A 20,538-nucleotide genomic window follows, 5' to 3' on the forward strand; every position below is an offset into this window, starting at 1 on the left:
TCAATAAGGTATAACGTGTTGATGACGTTCCTTAATGTTATCCAGGTGTCTTACCTGATCAAGCTTAGAGTCTATGCTAAATGCTCAATGGCCGCGCCAAATACTGATCCGGCACATGGTAATTTCACAGCTGAGAACAAGCGCTGTTGGGGGGTTATTACACCAAAATGTTTCTCTTCGAGTCTTGTCTTACTGTCAGGGGGGGTTGTCTCCCGCTCGGCCATTATCGCTAGCCCAGCATTGAACATGTCAACACAGAGGGTTGAAGGTCAACTTTTCACATTCGATATGCGGTGATAATGATGATTCTACGCTTTGTATATCGGCACGTGCTGAGCCCATTGGTCTACTCTTCCGCTGGGAACATCTGGGTATATCAATGTGGCGGTGACGAGACTTCTCCATGTTATTATCCCCAGTTTATTCCTGTGCTTACTGCGACTTGGCTGCGGCTGTGGCTGCGAGGCACCTGTGTCTGACCAGTACTGCAGATTACAGTGTGAAATGGTCGGAATCACAACATTGCAGCAATAACCCTCAATTCGATTTCCCTTACATGCATCATGCTGTTCAACTCCGGAATACGGCTGGCCCTCTTGGTAGCCCCATTCTCTCAGCTGGGCCTGGCTATGTCCTTGATGGGCAATTGATCCGAGGAGATGAACAACTACTACCTGCAAGCCAGACGCACATAAGAATAACACATGCGCTTGTGAGAATCCCTGGTCGGCTGAATCCGAGGGAAACAGAGTTCCAGCTCAATGGGCCTGTGGGCACCATCCACGCCGTGCGTTGGTCCGTCACAACAAGGACAACCCCTAACTCGGCGTCGTCTTTTCTTCCACCGCATCTTCCTTCTGATACCAAGACCGCAAGCGTGTGGTGATGCGGACTTTTCATCAATTTGATGGCCGCCCAACAAGGCTTGTCTGACTTGGCTCGAGAGTATTACCCAATACGCGACCTACGACAATTGACCCCGCTGCCGTTCTATCCTTGGAATAACAGAAGCGACTTGGCAAATTAAAGGTTCATAGTCTCAGACTTGGCAGTTTTGCTCTCGCGTTGCATGCTCATTCACAGCCATCTCGGCGGGTCACGATACAGGGCATCAGGTGGCCACACGATACGACTGACCTCACAAACACCTTTCAAATCTGTGCAGTTCTCTCGGAAAGCTTCACTTGTTGACAGTCACATGCGCAATATAGTGGCATGTACCCCTATCTTCATGCACCAGTGTCCGTGGGATTACAAGAGCAGAGGTGTTTGGTAATGGTAGGGGAATAGCAATCTTGGCACGATAAAGTTTCCTTCAGCAAGGCGAGCATTGAAGAGCTCATTTGCTGTACACACTAATGCCGTTCGCAGTTCGACTGCGCTTCACTGTTTCACCGGTACTAACCTTGGTTGAATCCTAGATACTCGTATTAAAGATCTCGTGCTATCACGACGTCGAGTTGAACCACATGAGTCGCGGGTTGCATTCCTCGTGTTCGAACTCTCCAACGAGCATGATGCTGTGATCTAGAGATGATCTAGAATGGATCGTAATGATAATGTGGTGCAGCTTGTTGGTGGCCAGTTATTTGACACTCTTGGGGAATAATTCACCGAAAGTTTGTTGAAGGGTTGAAATTTTTCACGAGAATTCGAGGTTGATAAGATGGCTGGTTGATTACGTAATTTATAATATGGGGCTTTGGCTAACTGCGATTGGTAGCCTTCACGATGGTACAGGAGTGTGCCATCTCAGCAGGAACGAGTAGGTAATCTGCAGTTCACATATTGAGTTTCCTGATAATTAAGGTACCAATAAACGCTGGTACGTAGGTTGGCTTGACACATTTATACCTGAAGCGTTCTTGTGTATTAGGTACTTACTTAGGCAGATTGTATGCCGGCGCGTTGTGCTTGCCAAAAAGTTAGAGAAAACCGAGCATTTACATGAACGAGTCTAGTTCCAAATTCCATTGGCGTTAGACGAGGCATCCATCAAGACGCCAAAGGTGAAAATTAAACGGTTTAGATAACCATACCGTGGAGTTTCGAAAAATAAATAACAGAACACCAATGCAGCTAGGTAATGATGTGAATATAATTGCCTTTATCTATCTTGCTGAGATATCAATAAGGTTTACACACATATACCATAGTAAAACGTCGAAACCGTTAGCAGGCGGACAATTCCAGGGTAGCGGAAGCACATGCAATAATGACCATGACGTCACACGCTATCATGCTTAATTAGTAGCTTAAACAGATACACAAGTTTATAGGGATGAAATGGATAATGTATGATAATGTATGATAATGGAAGGAATAACGAAGCCCGTCCAGAAAGAGGTTATCAATACATACTACTAAGTCAGTGGATTATGCATATAATAAAAACCAATACATGATCCAATGAACTGCTGCGAAGATCTCTCTGTGGGCTTAAGATTGGATGGCGTTGGGTGTGGGTTGTTTGGGTTTCATGTCCCCCTCCGAGCGGGCAGCTTGTTGAAGCTCGTCCATTGCCAAGCGATTCGTATTGGATCGTTCGTAAAACACGGGAATTTGAAGCACATGATAATGATCGATTCTTACCCATTGGGTCATCGGAATTCGCGATGCAGAATACTTGCACAGGGGATCATTACCCCGTCAACCATTGCTTATTGGGAAGGGTTCACACCCTGGCCAGCTAATCTAGGGGACAACCACCAAATCCCAAATGGGGCTTGGTTCTCAGATGGTGTCTTGGTTCTCTCATGGATGATCCAAGGGATCACGTCCACTATAGCCGATAGCCCAATAAGGGACATGATTATCTTCTTGGCGCCATCTCATCCTATCCAATTCCCTGATCTCAGTTTCGGTATAATTTAGCTTGTGCCTCGAATGGAGCTTTGTTGCTTGGGAAAGCAAGAAAATGGACCGACGTTTATGTCGCGACCAGCTGATGAAGGACCCAAAGCAGCATTGGCTTAACATCATGAGGTACATCTTCTCTTCTGCTTGGTGGAGAGGTACTGCCACTTTCATAAGGTACCTAGTGTAAAGTCAGGTAGGTACGGTAGGCAGGCAATCGCAACTACCCGTGACCCCTGCACCGATGTGCTCTGGCTGCACCTTCGTCATCATCCAGCTGTGCTGTACCATTGCCGCTGTCTTACATTTCTTTTTATTAGATTGGCCTTTTCTGCCGTCAGTCTAATTTTCGAGTTCTTGTCCCAAACATCGTCAGGTTCTCTTCTGTAGTTTTCATATCAAAGTCTTCTTGGACTCAGCAGATGATAAACAAGTCTTTCGCCTTCAATTCTACCGTTGTCTATTGTCGCGTTCAGCGATAAACCGCGTCGTCAATTTGTCGATCGCATACTGCGACAACTAATCTTGTGCCACAACAAAACCTGGAGGCCTCCATATCTACCTACATACCTAGGCAAGAACCTGAGGGCCAGCGCTCAACTCCAAATTGCGATCATACAACAAAAATGTCGGAGCCAGGAGACAGACCTACGACTACCGAGTCGCAACGAAATCCTTATGCGTCGGCCAGCCGCTGGCGACACCAGGAATCATCTGCTTATGCTGCACATGCTTCACAGCTCACTGGCGATGGCGCACCACGAGACCCTCACCAAACGACCGGTAACGTGGGCGAGCTTGCAGACTTCATAAACCAGTCCCGCATGGAACCAGAAGGCGACAATCGTGATACGGAAAAGTACAGACCCATTACCGCCGCCGCTGGTGATATCAATGGAAGCATTGCAGGTGACAATGTAGGCCAGAGCCATGCTGGTCAAGGCGCCCGTGGAGAAAACGCCCCTGATGGGAAGACGATCGTCTGTGGTCCTCTTCTGAACTACCGTCGTATGAACGAGGGACGATGGTATGGGAGCGTTCTCATTGTCGTGGAAGGTGGCGGCAGAATTCCCTTGGACCAGCCCTACTTGAACCTGAAGCAAGCTGTTCAGCCCCAAGAGGGTGGCTCCGCAAGTCAGGAACCGACAAATGGGGCTCAAGAGGAGGTACGTGTTGACGGGAAATGTCTTTACTCGGATCCGCGCAACACCTTCTGGGCTTTCGATGTTAGTGTCCCAATTCAAGCTACAGAGGCCAGCTACGAATATGCTTTGCCCGAACTACGCTTCTCGACCGAGCACAAGCCCCGAGTAAACAGGTTTTTCGTACCTGCGAAGACCGAGTCCATGCGTATCATGTTCCACTCGTGCAACGGTTTCAGTGTTGGAACCGACGAGGAGGCTTGGAGCGGACCGGCGCTGTGGAACGACGTGGCACGAAAGCACCGCGAGATTCCTTTTCATGTCATGGTTGGCGGTGGTGACCAGATCTACAACGATGGCATTAGAGTTGATGGTCCTCTCCGCCCGTGGACTGATATAAGCAATCCCAAGAAACGGAGAGACTACCCGTTCCCAGAGACAATGCGAGCAGAATGCGACGACTACTACCTCAAAAACTATATTCGCTGGTACAACACTGATCCCTTTGCTGGGGTCAACGGGCAGATTCCCCAGATCAATATCTGGGATGACCACGACGTGAGTTTCGGAAACGGCTCTGGCTCTATGATTGCCCTACTAATTGGCTATAGATTATTGACGGATTCGGCTCATATGTCGATAGCTTCATGCAGTGTGATGTATTCCGCGGTATTGGCGGCACTGCTCATAAATATTACATGCTCTTCCAGCATCATATGCCACCTCCTCCATCGACTTATACTTCTGGTAGGATCGCTTTCTTCATGCTGGAGTCAGTCAATATTGACCTTTGATAGACCATGCCGCCCTCGAGAAAGCGAGCCAAGGACCCGATCCTAATCAACTGATGGACACCTATGTGGCACCCATGTTTGAGTCCCCTGAGTATATCGTCGGCGACCACCCCGGCCCATACGTTGCTGAGCGCTCACTCAACATCTATACACGCCTCGGCGCCCGTATTGCTCTGCTGGGCATTGACGCTCGAGTAGAGGTTCGTTCAATGTGGATCTGTTTCTGTGAGCCTCGGTGCTAATGAACTGTACAGCGCACTCGCCATCAAATCAATTATCCCGAGACATACAAAAAGGTCTTCCAAAGGCTTCGTTCGGAGCTTGAAGCAGCATCAGCGGCAGGAGAGTCAATTAAACACTTGATTCTCCTCCTCGGAATTCCGATCGCCTATCCCGTGAGTAAATAGATCCAGTAGGTCGGAATGCAAACAAGCTAAATAATGTGATGTAGCGCTTGACTTGGCTTGAAAACATCTTCCGCAGTCCTGTTATGGGTCCTATCAAGATCCTCAACAAACGGTTCGGACTCGGTGGAAGTCTGTTCAACCAGTTCGACGGTAGCATCGATCTTCTGGATGATCTGGATGACCACTACACTGCCAGGACACACAAGAAGGAAAGACGAGAACTGATGGTTGAACTTCAAAAAATATCTGCCGAGTTCAACATACGTGTGACAATCCTTGGAGGTGATGTTCACCTAGCTGCACTGGGTCGTTTCTACTCCAACCCAAGCCTGAAGATTCCGGTTGAGGAGGACCATCGTTACATGGTCAACGTTATCTCGTCAGCCATTGTCAACAAGCCACCACCCACGGCTGTAGCAAACCTCCTGGCCAGGAGGAACAAGATCCACCATTTGAATGCTAAGACGGATGAGACCCTGTTGGATCTGTTCAACAAAGACCCGGGCGACTCAAACAAGACGGCCAACCACAACCACTGCACAATGCCAAGCCGGAACTTTGCAACCATTACCGAAAACTCGCCCAACAATCCTGAGGCCCCCAATGGCAGCATTGACGAGAACGGAACAGAGGCATCAGAGCAGAACTTCCTGGGTAATGATGGCCATAAGGTACTTCACAGGGGAGAGGTTCAGGCTGGAACAACACACAAGGCAGCATCAAGACAATCCCATGGCAGGTCCAACGACGGAACACTTGACGTATGCATTAACGTGGAGATCAACCAGCATGACAAGGAGGGACGAACTGAGATGTACGGCTTGACGGTACCATTGCTCAACTACCGACAGCGAGACGAGCCCATGACGCCTAGAGAGTCGGTCACGTCAGGCAGCCAGCATTAGGAGGACTTGAAGGCTGATCAATGGGGGGAGAGTCGTCAAACAAAACGAAAGACCGTTAGAGTTCGGGCCGGTGTTACGGGCTTGCGAAGAGCAATTACGGGGTGGGTCCAACGATTATGGGGCCGGGCCGGAGGAGCCGGCTTGCGAAGGCGAAATGGAAGAGGACTAAAGTGAGGGAGTACCTGGGGAGGGGCTGAGAGATGGCCCAACCCATGACTGTCCGTCGACCAGTAAGGGAGGAGCTATTCCCATGGGGTAGCTTTCATTTGTTTATACCCGTCCAAGGCAATTGCCTGACATAAAAATGCACATGAAGTTAAGTTATTGGGCGAACAGTAGGCTGTACGGATCTGGGGAAGAGAGATGTCTTAGTAGACCATCATTGAAGTATCGAGTTAGCGGGGTTGACTAGAGTCATGTTTTCCTCTTTACCTAATCCAATGTATTTCAGCATTATATCATGTCTATCCGTCTTGGACCGTGTTTTTCTGCCATCAAAAGCACGTCTTGTGAAGCAGATAAGGAAAATTTCTTCCCCAGGCTTCCCAAGTCAAAAGAAGCAAAGTCGTTGATTGTCAGAACCACTATCTGTGCCAATTCGAGATAGCACATGACCATCAAAGTCCCCCACGTTCGGAAAAGTGCGGCCATATTTTATCAGATACGCCAGTGGACTAGTCCAGAGCTCTCATCCTGGCTGGAACTGGGGAGAGGGGGCGTAAATGTTGGCATGATGAAGGGATATACAAATGGAAAAGTATAGGAGTATGTATAGTCCGGATGCTCTCTACAACACAGATCCCATCATTGCCTTTGAAATGCTACCTCATCTGCTTTAATATCTTGGAAATCAGTAAAAATTTCGATATGTGCTTCTGGAATACAGTAAAAAAAAGAGACTACCGCTTTTAGTGGTACGGTGCGGCTCTTCGCGGGCAAACAAAGATAACATGCCAGGCCCCATCTGCCGAGATCGGCCCCAGCATCAGAGAGCCATTGACCTATCAGCGTCTATTCCCGGGCTTACCGTAGCTGGGGAAGACAGGCGACGTCATGTGCCATGTCCCCACGCATTCACTTTTTAGGCCGTGATAAGCCGCGACCATAGCAAAGATTAGCTGTTGTAGGCGTGTGTAGCTTGGTGAGGAGACCAGCTTAGCTCGCGTGGCAACGGCAGTGCAGTATTTTTGTCTGAGACGAGGAGGAATTGCTACGCGAGATCTGGGTCTTGAGTCGTGATAACTGTTCCAAGATCGGAATTTCTGTTAGTCAGGATCGTTGTCGTTGGTTGTCGTGCCAGGAATTTATCTTCTATTTCTTCTCCCCCATCTTCTGCGTCTTCCCCTCGTCTTCTTTTCTTTCTTTCTCTTCATCTTCCATCTTCGATCGTCGTCGAACAAGAGTCTTTTTGTTACTGTGCTTTGCCTTTGTGATACCCCTCCCTCCATTTCGACGACTCCCGATAACGAAGAACATTCATATCATATCACATCGCATTATAATGTCTTCTATGATGTTCCTCAACAGGGCTGGTGCCCGAGGTATCCGCAGCGCTGCTCAAACTCAGCAAATGCGAACTGCTGCGACTTTGGCTACCTTCAAGACCCCAAAGGTCTTTAACGAGCCCAACCACCACTACGTCAAGGGTAGTGAGCAGCGCGAGGGTCTGACTGCTGCTATCGAGAAGCTCCAGAAGAAGCTGCCCATCGAGGTTCCCGTTGTGGTTGGTGGCAAGCAGGTAAGTTTCAATAAGTCAAGGCCATTGCAAGAACCATGTCTTACATGAATTCTCATAGATCAAGGCTTCCGCCCTCTCCAAGCAGCAGAATCCTGCCGACCATGCCACCACTGTCGCCTCTTACCACACTGCTACCACCGCTGATGTTTCGGCCGCAATCGACGCTGCTCTTGCTGCCAAGCCTGCCTGGGAGGCCCTCCCCTTCGCTGACCGAGCTGCCGTCTTCCTCAAGGCCGCCGACCTCATCTCCACCAAGTACCGCTACGATATCATGGCCGCCACTATGCTCGGCCAGGGCAAGAACGCTTGGCAGGCCGAGATCGACGCCGCTGCTGAGCTGGCTGATTTCCTCCGCTTCAACGTTCATTACGCTGAGCAGCTCTACAACACCCAGCCTGAGCACAACTCTCCCGGCGTCTGGAACCGTCTCGAGTACCGTGCCCTCGAGGGTTTCGTGTACGCTGTCAGCCCCTTCAACTTCACTGCCATTGCCGGTAATCTCCCTGGTGCCCCTGCTCTTCTCGGAAACGTCGTTGTCTGGAAGCCCAGTGACTTTGCCATTGCATCCAACTGGCTCGTCTATCAGATCCTGATTGAGGCTGGTCTCCCCAAGGATGTTATCCAGTTCGTTCCTGGTAACCCCGTTGATATCACCAAGGTCGTTCTAGAGCACAAGGAGTTTGCTGCTCTCCACTACACTGGAAGCACCGCTGTCTTCCGTCAGCTGTATGGCACCATCGGTCAGGGTATCGCTGAGGGCCGATACCGAGGCTATCCTCGTGTCGTTGGTGAGACTGGCGGCAAGAATTTCCACCTGATTGACCCTACAGCCGAGATTGACAACGCTGTCAAGCAGACTGTCCGTGGTGCCTTTGAGTTCCAGGGCCAGAAGTGCAGTGCCACTTCTCGACTTTACGTCCCTAAGTCCATGTGGCCCGAGTTCAAGGAGAAGCTTGTCGCTGAGGTTGAGGCCATCAAGATTGGCAACCCCACTGAACACTCCAACTTCATGGGTCCCGTCATTCACGAGGCTTCATTCAAGAAGCTCTCCGGTGCCATTGACGAGGCCAAGTCCGACAAGGACCTCGAGCTCGTTGTCGGTGGAAAGTACGACTCTTCCAAGGGCTACTTCATCCACCCTACTATCTACGCCACTACCAACCCCAACCACAAGTTCTTCTCTACTGAGTTCTTCGGTCCTATCCTCACCACCTACATCTATGACGATGCTGCCCCCAACGCCATGGCTGATGTCTGCAAGCTCATTGAGACCACCTCCGACTATGGCCTAACTGGTGCCGTGTTCGCTGCTGACCGTGAGGCTTCCCGCTTCGCCGAGGAGCACCTCCGTAACGCTGCCGGTAACTTCTATGTCAACTGCAAGAGCACTGGCGCTGTTGTCGGCCAGCAGCCCTTTGGTGGTTCTCGTGCTTCCGGTACCAACGATAAGGCCGGCAGCCAGAACCTCCTGACCCGCTTCGTCAATGTTCGGGCGATCAAGGAGGAGTTCACTCCTACCACCAAGGTCACCTACCCCAGCAACGAGGTCTAAGTGCCGACTACCAGTATACCGTCTGCATACAAAAGCTGGAGTGGAGTTCGGGCAATGATGATACCACATGGATGACTTACGAATGTGAACTTCTATAGGGCTGCCCATGACAGAAGGAAAAGAGAGCACACATCTAACAGCACAACTAGCTGTCACAGGCCACTGAGAGTTGGCTGTCGATCAAGTATCTTGTCGAAGAGCTTAGGAAGCAAAGCCAAGGATCTTGAATCGCTGCAGCGTGGTCAAGCCTTGCTCGTGGGTCCGTGGCTTGCCAGGGGTTTGTTCCTGGCCAAGAGCCGCCCCAGGGTCTCTCCCCACGTTGGTTCACCCAGGAAGGTGATGGGTGGATTTCATCCGTAGTAGGATTGGGGAAAATGATGGGGTGTGCCGTATGATAGAAAAGGCCGTCGACGTCGAAAGTACGCGCACGTGCTCAATTCAATCCAAGGACGAATAACAAAGCCGAATTATCTAGTTGTGACCTTTATTGTTCCACAGTTGAATCGAATGTCGAAAAGAACCCTTGTCTTGTCCCAATTGATCCCGGAGTGTTTCGAGTCTGTGAGCTCCCAGGGTCAAGATAGGACACGTGCCACTCTGCATTGGTTGTATATCTTTGCCTATTTGAAAACCGAAGGATGCATGATGCTTCTTGAATTTGTTCGCTGCTCGGCGCTTTTTCAAAGGCTTGCGGAGCCGGATGTGCAGTACCCTATGTACTGTAGTATGTATAAGGGTGGAGGTGGAGACGAAAGGTTGGAGAGTTTGGAGATCTCATCAAGCTCCAGCTTTCGTTGTAGGCTCACGCTCTGATCCCTAACTATCTGAGTGATCTGGGCCCAAGCTGGAAGGATATTGGTCGGTGCAGACTCCCAGTATCCTATTTCCCGATACTATTTCCCTTTCATTTGATAGTGAAGGATGAGAGGCGTTCGTGAATAGACAATTGAGCTCACTCACCTAAAAACCGTGACTTATACCCATCACAAGCATCATGATACCTTGACCTTCATTTCATGTCACAAAGGTGCCAATGCCGCACGCTACCAACCCTCGTGCCCTCCATTAAAGATCCCAAGTAACTTTAGTTCTTTCTCCATCGAGAATGGACGCCAACCTAAGCCTCGTTCCTCTTCTTCTGAGACTGGACCCCTGCCCACCAAAAAGTCTACCCCGACCACGTTGATCAATTCCCCACGCTGATTCGCCCAACACCAAATAGAGCACGCGACCATTTCCTCGATGATGCTTGGTCCATGAAATCGCATCCCTTCAACCTGGTTGCTCTAGGATAAAGTTGGACAAAGCCTGAGATATAGTCTGCTGCTCATTGCGCTGGATTGGAGGGAAGAAGCGGGTTCGAACGTGAAACTCGCTGGCTAGGCGGCGTTACGGTGCGCTGAGTTGCGTGTTCGTGTCTGCATGTGCATGTTCCGTTTGGTTCATCGATTGTCGTTGGAGCATGTCTGGTACTGTATCCGTAGGTTGATCTCGGTGACCAATTTAATGTCTTTTGCCCCCATGCCCGTATCTTTATCTTGACTCTCAAACGAGACTGGAACTTGACTGTCTTTGGGACTCCCATATACCCTTTTCCTCAAAAATTTCAGGATAGCCACAGTGGTTGTATCTCTCCCTTTATTTATCTTTCTCTTGAGTGCTCTCTTGATTTAAACTTTGACCGTCGTGTTCGATTGGCCATCGTTCGCGAAGAGCAACCAAGTATCATCACTGCCTTTTGAGGACGAGTTCAGACTCCACGATTCCAGGATGCCTCGACCGGGCCTTCCTCTCACACCGGGTTCTTCATCTGATATCAAGGGCAAGGACGGAACTCAACAGCTTTCCTCATTTCAGCTGTCTTTTGAATTGCCGCCTCCAGCAATCCATGATGCTTCCCGCATATCGCCGACCATGTCATCTCAGGTCTCACCAACAGATACAAAATCGCACCGACTCACCACAACGTCCCCAGGAGCAACATACCCAATGCAGCCTGCCGAGACAGTGAAGGCACGCCGCCGTTCTTCTGCTGCGAAAGACCAAAAGGACAATTCGTTTGCCCTGCCGCCTCCACCAACGAGATCACGCAAAATCATCCAGATGAAGCCCCGGCAGGATAGTAATGGTGACAACGGTGGCAGCAAAGATAAAGCGAAGACGACCAGCAAGAACTCTGCATCGGCAAAAACGGCCACAGCAGCCATTTCTAAGACAACAACGTCAGGATCAGGAGATGCGGCCGCGGACGACAAGGCGAAGAAGAAGCAACCGAGTGCTACAAGCGCAGCAGGTCGAAAAATTGCCAGAAAGACCGCACACAGTTTGATCGAGCGTCGAAGGCGGAGTAAGATGAATGAGGAGTTTGCCGTGCTTAAAGGAATGATCCCGGCTTGTACAGGAGATATGCATAAGTTGTCGATCCTCCAGGTATGTGTCTGAGTTGTCCTCGAAAATAGGGATACAGCTGACTAAAGGCTCTGTAATGCAGGCCTCGATCGAATATATTCGATACCTGGAGGATTGCGTCTCCAAGCTGAAAGCACAACAGGAGGAAGATAATGGTCAGACCGAGTCCGGGCGGCAAACACCCACGGGACGCGATCGTTTGCCGTCTATTCGTGAATTTCACCCGACTTTTCAAGAAGACCCAGTCGGCGATGAGGATGTCGAGATGGAGGACTCCGATGTTACGTCGCCTGCCATGACTGCAATGTCAGATCGTAACCCTCGCCACCCATCAGTGTCTCCTGCTCTCCCACCTCAGGATTCTCGCAACAGGGCGCAATCATATTCGTCTGTTTCAACCGACCATCGACGTTATAGTTACAGCGTTTCTGCTGGCACATCTCCAGCATTCGGCCCACAGATATATGGGGCGCCACATTATGCCCGCAGCGATGCCTCAGCACCTGGTTCAGCGTTGACAAGCCCGGCTCTCAATCCCCAGAGCGAACTTGATCAAGAGGCCATGGCTGCATTGCTGATGCTGAACAACGATCGTCGTGACTCGAAAGGCCGAGGGCTTTCAGTGCGCGATCTCCTAAGCACATAAGAGTCATGGTACACAGCCGACTAATGGGCATGTTCAAGCTGGGTTGAGACTGTATCTGCCACAAAAACCTTGCATTGTCTTGGCATCGACGCAAAGCATCTGGAAGGACTTCGAGAGATTTAATATTGCCCTTGAAGGTCGAAGAGGGCAGACCATATTTGCTTCAACTGCGTTTTTATAGGAACCATAGATCTGGTCAAAAGTCGAAGGAAAATAAAGAGCTGTATCTATTGGGTTTGTTTTGGACGTCGGATGATGAGAAAGCGGAACACGAGATCATGGTGGGAAACCTGGACCGGTTCACTCTTTGCAAGGAGTTGGAAAGAATGATGTGGGGGTCGTTTTTATGTTCATGCCCTCTTGCCGGACCGTTTTGGACGACTCGCATTATTCAAGAATCACTTCTCAATACAGGAAACTTTGCAACAAAGAAGTATTATGATAATTATATATTCCATATCACTCAGGGATGTGGATAATATGAACTATGTAATTAATTCTATGAAATGTGTATCTTGACACTGATATTAGTCTGTCTCTTACTAAAGTTTGAGTCTTTGGCTTCCAGCCATATCGTCCCGAGCATCTTTAACTAGAAAGCTTCCTGATGTTAGCAATTGGAGAAGAGTGATCAGGCCTGCAAGACTTACTTGTACCATAAAATTGTCGGTCCAATCGTCATGAGGTGCCACAAGCTGTGAGCGTCAATGCAACCCAGCCAAGGTGGGAAATCAAACAGTTCCATGCTCATGGCAAATATAATCCAAGCAACCACGAAACCGGGCCAAACAGCCCACATGCGCCTTGACTCCCTATATCTCTTGAAACTAAACCAGGTCCACAGGACATTCTGCACGATGCCTGCTGCCACGTTTGCAGCCATGTTGTACGTATAATCCCAGCGAATAAACTTGAGGTACGAGACATGACCAAGAAAGAGAGAGGCGCAGACGAGCGACCAAACTCGTAGGGTGGTTCTTCTTCGCGGGGTGCGTTTATCCAGTCTGAAAACCCTTACCACCGTGTAGTACAGACCGTACAGGACATTGGCACCAGCAGCGAAGTAATCAAGCTCCTCAGTGAACCGGAAATCACGAGTATGAAAGATGGAGCTGAAAACCCAAGAGGAGATACCGACATACGCTAGCCAATCGTAGAATATTCGCAGGGAGTAAGATTTCGGTATCATAGACTGGACCTTCTTCAAGCCATCCCAATGCGCCCAGAGATTGCCGAGAGAGAAGAGGACACTAAAGGGCTCCTGCATGCCGAGGAAGCGATAGAAGGGCCATTTCCCGTAGAATTGTTCGACCGTGAGGCCTGTGGCCATGCGCTGACCAGTTACAATATGCTGGCAGGCATAATCGCATTCGCTGGCGCAAGTCCAGAATAGGAGTCGATGTAGAACAGCTGTTGTCGGGAGTTCACATTAGCTGTGTCTTTAGGCGCGCGGATCGGGTGAATATACGGATTGGAGTTTGCGGTTTATCAGGGGAGCAGTTTTCAGCATTGCAGACCTGTGGCCATGGTTAATCTTTGGGGTGGTTTTTGTGCTGCATTGGCTCACCTTGAGACAGTCCTTAAATTCTGGCAACTTGTCGCCAGTTGAGGCACTGACAACTACCGTGAAAGCGAGGACGAGGACGGTCAAGGAAAAAATCCGCGCCCATGGCCGCCCCCTTTGAGTTGCCATTGCGAGCGCATCGACCTTTGAATGGCGAGAGAATGAGGTTGGAAATAATGCGAACCTGCATGAGAGAGGGGGAGATACTCCATGTACCTTGAGCTGGTTTGACGATGTGGCTCACTTGCAACTCGACGTAACGTTGATGTTTCAGATGCGTGATTGGCTAGAGATCCTAATTATGACCGCTTTGGTGGGTCTAGTTTCTTTGTGGAGAAGGACCTGCTTGCTTGTTTCGCTGGGGTAGCTAGACTTCGAAATCCAAACTGTGATATTTGACAAAGTAAATGTCTCTGAAGACTCTTTAAAACCTTCAAAATGGCTACGCCTTAGCTGGGATGTATGGCTGTTATAGTCTGCTCAAATATGATATACTTGGACTGGATCTGCTTTTCTCTTTTAAGTCATGCTTCTTGCTAAATTCTGCAACTAACTGCACACTGTACAGATCCAACGCCGTTACAGAGTACTTGTGGAATTACATTAGACATGACAACTTAAAAACAAATTCAATAATTAACTCAGATGTAATCCAAGCCTTATTCGTTTCAACGGTAATGCCCATATCGCTTTTACCAATTTTCAGAAGATTGGGCATCAGTCAAATCCTTTCCAGTAGTCATCCTGCATGAAATTGCAACCCTACACTCGGCCGCTAGTTAAGCTAAGGCGAGATTGGTTGCTCGGCAACCGACAGCTCCCTGATTGGACCATATTTTCTCGTCGAACAACACGCCTTGCTTTCCATATCTCTCTTCCCTGACGCAGACGCGATAGTCTCAAGTTTTGGAAACCGTCTTGCAATGCAAGCAATGGCAATAATAACCGACTCGTAGCAAATACTTTATCTTGCCGCCAAATCAGTCATCACCAATTCCTCACCGCTTCGATCATTACACGCCTGAACGCGCTTTACCTTGAAAACATTATCGATATGGCGACAGCTTCGCCGACGCCCATGGGCAATGGTCTTGTCCGACGAACATCCCAGCGGCAAGCTTTAAGGAGATTGCCATCGCGACCCATTATGAATCACAGCGACAACTTCCATGGTTCAACGAATGCTGCTCTCCCTAAGGGCTACAATCCCAAACCCCAGCAATTCCACGACGACAGCTCCGAGGATGAGATCCCAGTACCTATGAAGCTGAGCGCTCTCACCAAGGCGCTTCTAAACGACGGCGCTCCTACATCAACAGAGCAAGCTCCTTCACCTCCCCGGACGCGGCGACGTACCAGTGCCCTGAACGCGTCCACATCATCAGCGACTGAGACACGCCGGCACAGAAGATCCGGAAGCGCCCAGGCCCATGATACAAGGTCTTCAAGACAAGCTAGCCCGACACCAGCTACAAGCAGAGAAATAAGTCCGGTACGAAAGAGGGTTGTAAGATTAAGCAACACACCTCAGAGTCTCAGCCAAATGAAGCCAACAAAGCGACGCTCAACTTCAGTCTCCCGATCAAATCAACGATCTCGACCTCACAGCCGACCTGGTAGCCGCGATATGTCTTCTGACGAGAGACAGGATTCCAAGCATGATTCTCAATTGGACGTGAACACACCTGCACAAGGTGGACGCGTCGTCCGAATTAATGCTGGTTCTCCAAGCAACAGGAGTCGAGTTGGCTCCACTGGCCCTTCTTCAGGGAGGTCGATGGAGCGATCCATGCTAGATAGATCTGCTATTGAGGACAACGACCAACCTGAAGAGCCAGCCACAGTCGCGCGAAATCCTCCTCCCTTCCACCAAGGCAGTGTCTCTCGATACCCTTCAACAAGTACAAGGACACGACCTGAGGATAATATTAACCTACAGAGTTCAATGCGTGTGAAGCGTGTTAGCAAGGTTGCAGGTAGCTTTTTGAGCGGACCAGCCCGACGCGGTCGCCGAAGGCAGAGCGAAGAGGAGGGGGAGGCCAACGCCGATGGAGAATTGATATTGTCTAGTCAGGAAGCTGAGAGTCAACCCGGGGAGGATCAACATGCCGCTTCATATTATGGAGACGGTATTCGAGATTTCAACTCAGGAAGCCCAGTAAGCGGACAAGCCGCTGCGAGGGCAGTCCATCGCCGTAATGCTTCCAACATGGACCTACGCCTAGGCTCTGCAAGAGCATCCAGGGAAACATCACCTCGTGAGCCTACACCAGAGGTTCAGGTTCCCGAGCCCGAACCGAAGTCTGAACAGGAGGAGGAGATTCATTACAGACTCCCCGCACCTCGTCCAGAACTCCCCTCAGGTCGGGATCAAGAGAACGATGTCCAAGCAAGCCTCAAGAGGACGAAGCCATCAATGGAGGTTCTTCTGGACAAGATGCCAAAAAGACCGATGAGCGCTGACCCTGCTCCCCTAAGAACAGTCTCACCCGACCGAAAGCCTCTTGCTTCTATGGCTAGAAATACTCCCCTTCGCCAGGCTCCACCGCCACCTCCCAAGATGTCTGTCCTCGAGGCTGCCACTACTACTGCGGGTGCTGCTACGACTACACAGGCAAAGCAAAGGAGGAATATTCTGCGGGTGAATGGCGTAGCCTATACTCGACTTGACTGTCTTGGCCGAGGTGGCAGTGGAAAGGTGTACCGTGTTGCTGCTGAGAATGGCAAGATGTTTGCTCTGAAGCGGGTCTCTCTTGAGAATGCAGATGACTCGACCATCAAGGGCTATCTTGGTGAGATTGATCTTTTGAAGAAGCTTGGAGAGGTGGAGCGAGTTATCAAGCTGTTTGACTGTGAGATGAATACAGAGAAGCAAGTTCTCACTTTGGTAAGTTCACATCAGCCAGTAGCGCGGATGATTTACTTACTTGGCACAGCTTATGGAGATTGGAGAACTCGACTTCAACACTTTTTTGAGAAAACGGTATAACCCCGAGGCTGCCAAGTTCGATCCAGTCTTTGTACGATTTTACTGGAAAGAGATGCTCGAGTGTTTGCAAGCAGTTCACCAGTGTGATATTGTCCACTCTGACCTCAAGCCTGCCAATTTTGTGCTTGTGAAGGGTCAGCTCAAGCTCATTGACTTTGGCATTGCGAACGCTATTCAAACCGACGAGACTGTCAACGTCCACCGTGAGACTCAGGTTGGAACACCCAATTACATGTCACCTGAGTCTCTCATGGACTCAAATAACCCCCGGGGTGGCCGCGTTCCAGGTCGGCCTAAGCTTATGAAATTGGGCAAGCCCAGTGACATATGGTCTCTGGGTTGCATTTTGTATCAGATGGTTTATGGCCTCCCTCCATTTGGCCACATCGCCAACCAGATGTCAAGGTGTCAAGCCATCATTAACTGGGATCACGACATCGAGTTTCCTTCACGCGGCATGGGAGGCATGTCCGTTCCCCCTTCACTCATCCGCACTATGAAGCGCTGTCTTAACCGCGATCACCATATGCGACCAACCTGCGAGGAGTTATTGCACGAGTCCGACCCCTTCTTATACCCCGCAGAGCTCACCGACAAGGCCCTCCCCATTGACGAGGAGCTGCTTGCCAGAATCATCCAGAGCGTGGTGACGAGATGCCGGGAGCGCATGCCAACAGAGAGCGAAAGCTTAAGCGTCTGGCCACAGGCTTATTGGGCCAGTGTTAAGAAAGCGATGGCCGGGAGAATGTGACAGAAGAATTATCATGTATAATGTTGGAGTTGTCGGGGCGCTATTGCTCGCTGGATCAATGAGTTTATGACCAATTTGAACGGATTAGAAAGAAAGCATTCATAGCTGGGTGTTGAGGAGTATCATTCTTGTCGTTCGCTGCATACCTGCATACCTACTTTTGTACTTCAGACATAAGGGATTTTTTTATAATATGACAAGGCTTTCGGAAGTCAGGGGCGTCTATGGCTTTTAACTGCGCGTTTCAGCGAGTTAACTGAATAAAAGCATTTTCAGCGATATTAACAAACTTCAAACGCTCCATTGGCTTTGTAAAGTTTGCTGTATTATTGTACAGCCAGCTTGATGCTGGTAATGGTACATTGTTTCGAGGCATTTCCTATTTGTACATGGACATCAACAGTTTTGCTGAAACAGATCCTCGAAACATCTTCCTCTCAACCCTGTGCCATCTCGTAAATCATTCGATATCCTCCAAGTTGTTGATGTTCAGCTCCGAAATCCGTAGAATAGTATATCGGTGCTTGCTTTTTGCCTGTCTCTTTCTCCTCTGCCTCCTCTTCTTCTTGATTTTGATTCGTAGCGGTTCAGATTCTGTTCCAACAACAGTAGCCCTGCACTCAAAAACCCGCTCATCAATATGGGGAGCGCCTTTCATGGTGTAATCTCTGCTACCAAGAACACTCGCACGGTTGAGTCGTAGTACATCTCCAGGTTGAACGCCGGGCATACGGAAAGGTAGACGAACTTGATCGCCCTCGCGCACAAGGTAGGGAAATCCATGGACATGAACAGTGATGTAGTGGTCTGGCTGGGCGGCAAGGAATGGCAGAAGGTTCTTGACTGAGTCTTCCATAGGCTTTGGAGGCGGTGTAGGATGGCTGACTTTGAAAGCGAGGGGTCGAGGTTCATTTGCCGTGGGATTGGTGGCATTCTTTGGGTGACGCTCAGGGAATGGCTCGACGATGGGAGCTGTGGAGGTGAAGGCGCGGGCTTGGATTGCCAATATAGACGAGGGTGTCGAGAGTCGAGCGCTGGGAGCTCTAAGCTCCAGCATGGAGCGGAAAAGTGCCCTGCTCATTATGGACCGCAGTGCCTTTCGGGCTTGGGCACTATCGCTGGTCAATTGAGGGGAATGGGCTGTCGGCCTTGAAGTCGTTGTAGTGCATCTCGAAAAAGTTCAGGCGTTGGCTCAATGGGTGCGTTCGGAAAAGCGTACTACCGAGCGCCGACAGAACGGTCTCAGTGCCAGCGCCGCCTCCCGATAAACCGCCACTTTTTTTTTATCGTCAGGGAAATTTCAGCATCAACTCCCCGCTAGCCATAATAAAGTCCCTGCCTGGGCGATACAGACAACATGGTATGCATTAAAGAGCGAACGATTGCCAGAATGAACAACTAATCTCCTCAAAGCCTCAGAACGAGTATATGGAAAGATGGCGAAAGCTACACGGTCGCCGTCTTGATCATGAGGAACGAGTTCGCAAGCGTACCGCCCGTGAGGGCCACAAAGCCTCTCAGGATGCCCAGAACCTGCGTGGTCTCCGAGCCAAGCTGTACCAGCAGAAGCGACATAAGGAGAAGATTCAGATGAAGAAGGCCATCAAGGCGCACGAGGAGCGCAACGTCAAGACCGCGGACGAGAAGGAGCCCACAACACCTATGCCCTCTTACCTGTTGGACCGCACAAACCCCTCGACTGCCAAGGCTCTCAGCAGCGCCATCAAGAACAAGCGAGCTGAGAAGGCGGCCAAGTTTGCCGTTCCCCTGCCCAAGGTCCGAGGTATCAGCGAGGAGGAGATGTTCAAGGTTGTCAAGACCGGCAAGAAGATCCAAAAGAAGGCCTGGAAGCGCATGGTCACCAAGCCTACCTTTGTTGGACCCGACTTCACTCGACGCAACCCCAAGCACGAGCGCTTCATTCGACCTATGGGTCTCCGTTATAAGAAGGCCAATGTCACACACCCCGAGCTTGGTGTCACTGTCCAGCTCCCCATCATTAGCGTCAAGAAGAACCCCCAGAACCCTCTTTACACCCAGCTGGGTGTTTTGACCAAGGGTACCGTTATCGAGGTCAACGTCAGCGAGCTTGGTCTCGTCACCGCCGGTGGAAAGGTCGTCTGGGGTCGCTATGCGCAGGTTACTAACAACCCGGAGAATGAGGGCTGCATCAACAGTGTATTGCTGGTGTAATGTGCTCAACGGCGTTGCCGCACAACGTTAAGAGGGTTCGTTTGTCTAAGTTCGAATGCATGTATTGGCGCCAGGGCGTTTATTGGATTACCGCACGAAAAAGAATGGCCATGATGGTAGATGGTTGGTAAACGGGTTGATTGTCGACTGAAGATTCCCAGTTGTGATGAAGAAGACTCACTCGAGTTATAGGCCATGCTCTGCTAAGGCAGATCTTGATCAGGCCGTAGATAGATGAATACAAGATCTAGAAGGTACTTAAGTAGCAGCGTCTATTGCTACAAGTACTAATTCCGATCCTTTCACATACATATGAGCTACTTCTATTTGCGGAGCGAGAATTGTGCTGTAACTAATCGGAAAGCTGAGGGTATACTCTTCTTATAACGGGTGTGACATTCAAACTTTCAATTAGTATGGGTTACCAGTGCAGCTTTTAATAACATAAAATTTAACGACGCCAGGTTGATTGCAGCTCTGCACCTCCTTTCAGCACTCCCAAACCGGCTTCAGCCAAGACATCTTAAATTTCATCAGTCAAATGTTATGCCTCGGTTTTTTTTTTCTTTGACTGTTTTCAGCCATTATTATT

General features: G+C 49.8%; 8 protein-coding genes across 11 annotated transcripts; 6 read left to right on the forward strand and 2 right to left on the reverse strand.

Annotated features, from left to right (window-relative positions):
• Positions 1–117: 117 nt before the first annotated feature.
• Positions 118–2,078, forward strand: FOXG_17840 (uncharacterized protein). 2 transcript variants are annotated; one of them, XM_018397843.1, is made up of 2 exons: positions 118–1,323; positions 1,372–2,078. In XM_018397843.1, exon 1 carries the CDS (start codon positions 404–406, stop codon positions 884–886), a length of 483 nt encoding a protein of 160 aa, XP_018232061.1. In that variant the 5' UTR covers positions 118–403; the 3' UTR covers positions 887–1,323; positions 1,372–2,078. The 2 variants fall into 2 exon arrangements, with proteins under 2 accessions (XP_018232061.1, XP_018232062.1); XM_018397844.1 differs by having other exon boundaries at positions 118–1,278; positions 1,422–2,078.
• A 1,042-nt stretch (positions 2,079–3,120) lies between these two features.
• On the forward strand, positions 3,121–6,669 carry FOXG_00248 (uncharacterized protein). Its single transcript, XM_018376480.1, has 5 exons — positions 3,121–4,556; positions 4,610–4,745; positions 4,796–4,992; positions 5,047–5,187; positions 5,244–6,669. The coding sequence occupies exons 1-5, from the start codon at positions 3,483–3,485 to the stop codon at positions 6,102–6,104; spliced, it is 2,409 nt and encodes an 802-aa protein (XP_018232063.1). The 5' UTR covers positions 3,121–3,482; the 3' UTR covers positions 6,105–6,669.
• A 519-nt stretch (positions 6,670–7,188) lies between these two features.
• On the forward strand, positions 7,189–10,458 carry FOXG_00249 (delta-1-pyrroline-5-carboxylate dehydrogenase, mitochondrial). The gene is made up of 2 exons (XM_018376481.1): positions 7,189–7,842; positions 7,901–10,458. The coding sequence occupies exons 1-2, from the start codon at positions 7,606–7,608 to the stop codon at positions 9,392–9,394; spliced, it is 1,731 nt and encodes a 576-aa protein (XP_018232064.1). The 5' UTR covers positions 7,189–7,605; the 3' UTR covers positions 9,395–10,458.
• Positions 10,459–10,802: 344 nt separating this feature from the next.
• FOXG_00251 (uncharacterized protein) lies at positions 10,803–14,312 on the reverse strand. Of its 3 annotated transcripts, XM_018376483.1 has the most exons (4): positions 14,017–14,312; positions 13,918–13,966; positions 13,100–13,859; positions 10,803–13,049 (listed from the first exon to the last, which is right to left on the reverse strand). In XM_018376483.1, the coding sequence occupies exons 1-4, from the start codon at positions 14,140–14,142 to the stop codon at positions 12,992–12,994; spliced, it is 993 nt and encodes a 330-aa protein (XP_018232065.1). In that variant the 5' UTR covers positions 14,143–14,312; the 3' UTR covers positions 10,803–12,991. The 3 variants fall into 3 exon arrangements, with proteins under 3 accessions (XP_018232065.1, XP_018232067.1, XP_018232066.1); XM_018376485.1 differs by having other exon boundaries at positions 10,840–13,049; positions 13,100–13,966; XM_018376484.1 differs by having other exon boundaries at positions 12,869–13,859.
• On the forward strand, positions 10,805–13,032 carry FOXG_00250 (uncharacterized protein). The gene is made up of 2 exons (XM_018376482.1): positions 10,805–11,824; positions 11,886–13,032. Exons 1-2 carry the CDS (start codon positions 11,165–11,167, stop codon positions 12,447–12,449), a joined length of 1,224 nt encoding a protein of 407 aa, XP_018232068.1. The 5' UTR covers positions 10,805–11,164; the 3' UTR covers positions 12,450–13,032.
• A 573-nt stretch (positions 14,313–14,885) lies between the features above and the next one.
• Positions 14,886–18,943, forward strand: FOXG_00252 (TTK protein kinase). The gene is made up of 2 exons (XM_018376486.1): positions 14,886–16,900; positions 16,950–18,943. The coding sequence occupies exons 1-2, from the start codon at positions 15,068–15,070 to the stop codon at positions 17,751–17,753; spliced, it is 2,637 nt and encodes an 878-aa protein (XP_018232069.1). The 5' UTR covers positions 14,886–15,067; the 3' UTR covers positions 17,754–18,943.
• Positions 17,878–19,017, reverse strand: FOXG_00253 (uncharacterized protein). The gene has a single exon (XM_018376487.1). It carries the CDS (start codon positions 18,832–18,834, stop codon positions 18,214–18,216), a length of 621 nt encoding a protein of 206 aa, XP_018232070.1. The 5' UTR covers positions 18,835–19,017; the 3' UTR covers positions 17,878–18,213.
• Positions 19,018–19,045: 28 nt separating this feature from the next.
• On the forward strand, positions 19,046–20,315 carry FOXG_00254 (ribosome biogenesis protein n). The gene is made up of 2 exons (XM_018376488.1): positions 19,046–19,113; positions 19,167–20,315. The coding sequence occupies exons 1-2, from the start codon at positions 19,111–19,113 to the stop codon at positions 19,944–19,946; spliced, it is 783 nt and encodes a 260-aa protein (XP_018232071.1). The 5' UTR covers positions 19,046–19,110; the 3' UTR covers positions 19,947–20,315.
• Positions 20,316–20,538: the final 223 nt, after the last annotated feature.

Source organism: Fusarium oxysporum, chromosome 1 (assembly GCF_000149955.1).
Source record: "Fusarium oxysporum f. sp. lycopersici 4287 chromosome 1, whole genome shotgun sequence".
NCBI classification, from domain to species: domain Eukaryota; kingdom Fungi; phylum Ascomycota; class Sordariomycetes; order Hypocreales; family Nectriaceae; genus Fusarium; species Fusarium oxysporum.

Excerpts from the sequence above, each read along its gene's own strand:
- FOXG_00248 (XM_018376480.1), top strand. The coding sequence starts at position 3,483 with ATGTCGGAGCCAGGAGACAGACCTACGACTACCGAGTCGCAACGAAAT. Across the intron at positions 4,557-4,609 it reads ATATCTGGGATGACCACGAC|ATTATTGACGGATTCGGCTC; the intron begins GTGAGTTTCGGA and ends AATTGGCTATAG. Across the intron at positions 4,993-5,046 it reads GCATTGACGCTCGAGTAGAG|CGCACTCGCCATCAAATCAA; the intron begins GTTCGTTCAATG and ends TGAACTGTACAG.
- FOXG_17840 (XM_018397843.1), top strand. The coding sequence starts at position 404 with ATGTTATTATCCCCAGTTTATTCCTGTGCTTACTGCGACTTGGCTGCG.
- FOXG_00252 (XM_018376486.1), top strand. The coding sequence starts at position 15,068 with ATGGCGACAGCTTCGCCGACGCCCATGGGCAATGGTCTTGTCCGACGA. Across the intron at positions 16,901-16,949 it reads AGAAGCAAGTTCTCACTTTG|CTTATGGAGATTGGAGAACT; the intron begins GTAAGTTCACAT and ends TACTTGGCACAG.
- FOXG_00253 (XM_018376487.1), bottom strand. The coding sequence starts at position 18,834 with ATGAGCAGGGCACTTTTCCGCTCCATGCTGGAGCTTAGAGCTCCCAGC.
- FOXG_00249 (XM_018376481.1), top strand. The coding sequence starts at position 7,606 with ATGTCTTCTATGATGTTCCTCAACAGGGCTGGTGCCCGAGGTATCCGC. Across the intron at positions 7,843-7,900 it reads TTGTGGTTGGTGGCAAGCAG|ATCAAGGCTTCCGCCCTCTC; the intron begins GTAAGTTTCAAT and ends GAATTCTCATAG.
- FOXG_00250 (XM_018376482.1), top strand. The coding sequence starts at position 11,165 with ATGCCTCGACCGGGCCTTCCTCTCACACCGGGTTCTTCATCTGATATC. Across the intron at positions 11,825-11,885 it reads ATAAGTTGTCGATCCTCCAG|GCCTCGATCGAATATATTCG; the intron begins GTATGTGTCTGA and ends TCTGTAATGCAG.
- FOXG_00251 (XM_018376483.1), bottom strand. The coding sequence starts at position 14,142 with ATGGCAACTCAAAGGGGGCGGCCATGGGCGCGGATTTTTTCCTTGACC. Across the intron at positions 13,967-14,016 it reads AATTTAAGGACTGTCTCAAG|GTCTGCAATGCTGAAAACTG; the intron begins GTGAGCCAATGC and ends CCATGGCCACAG. Across the intron at positions 13,860-13,917 it reads TAAACCGCAAACTCCAATCC|CTGTTCTACATCGACTCCTA; the intron begins GTATATTCACCC and ends TCCCGACAACAG.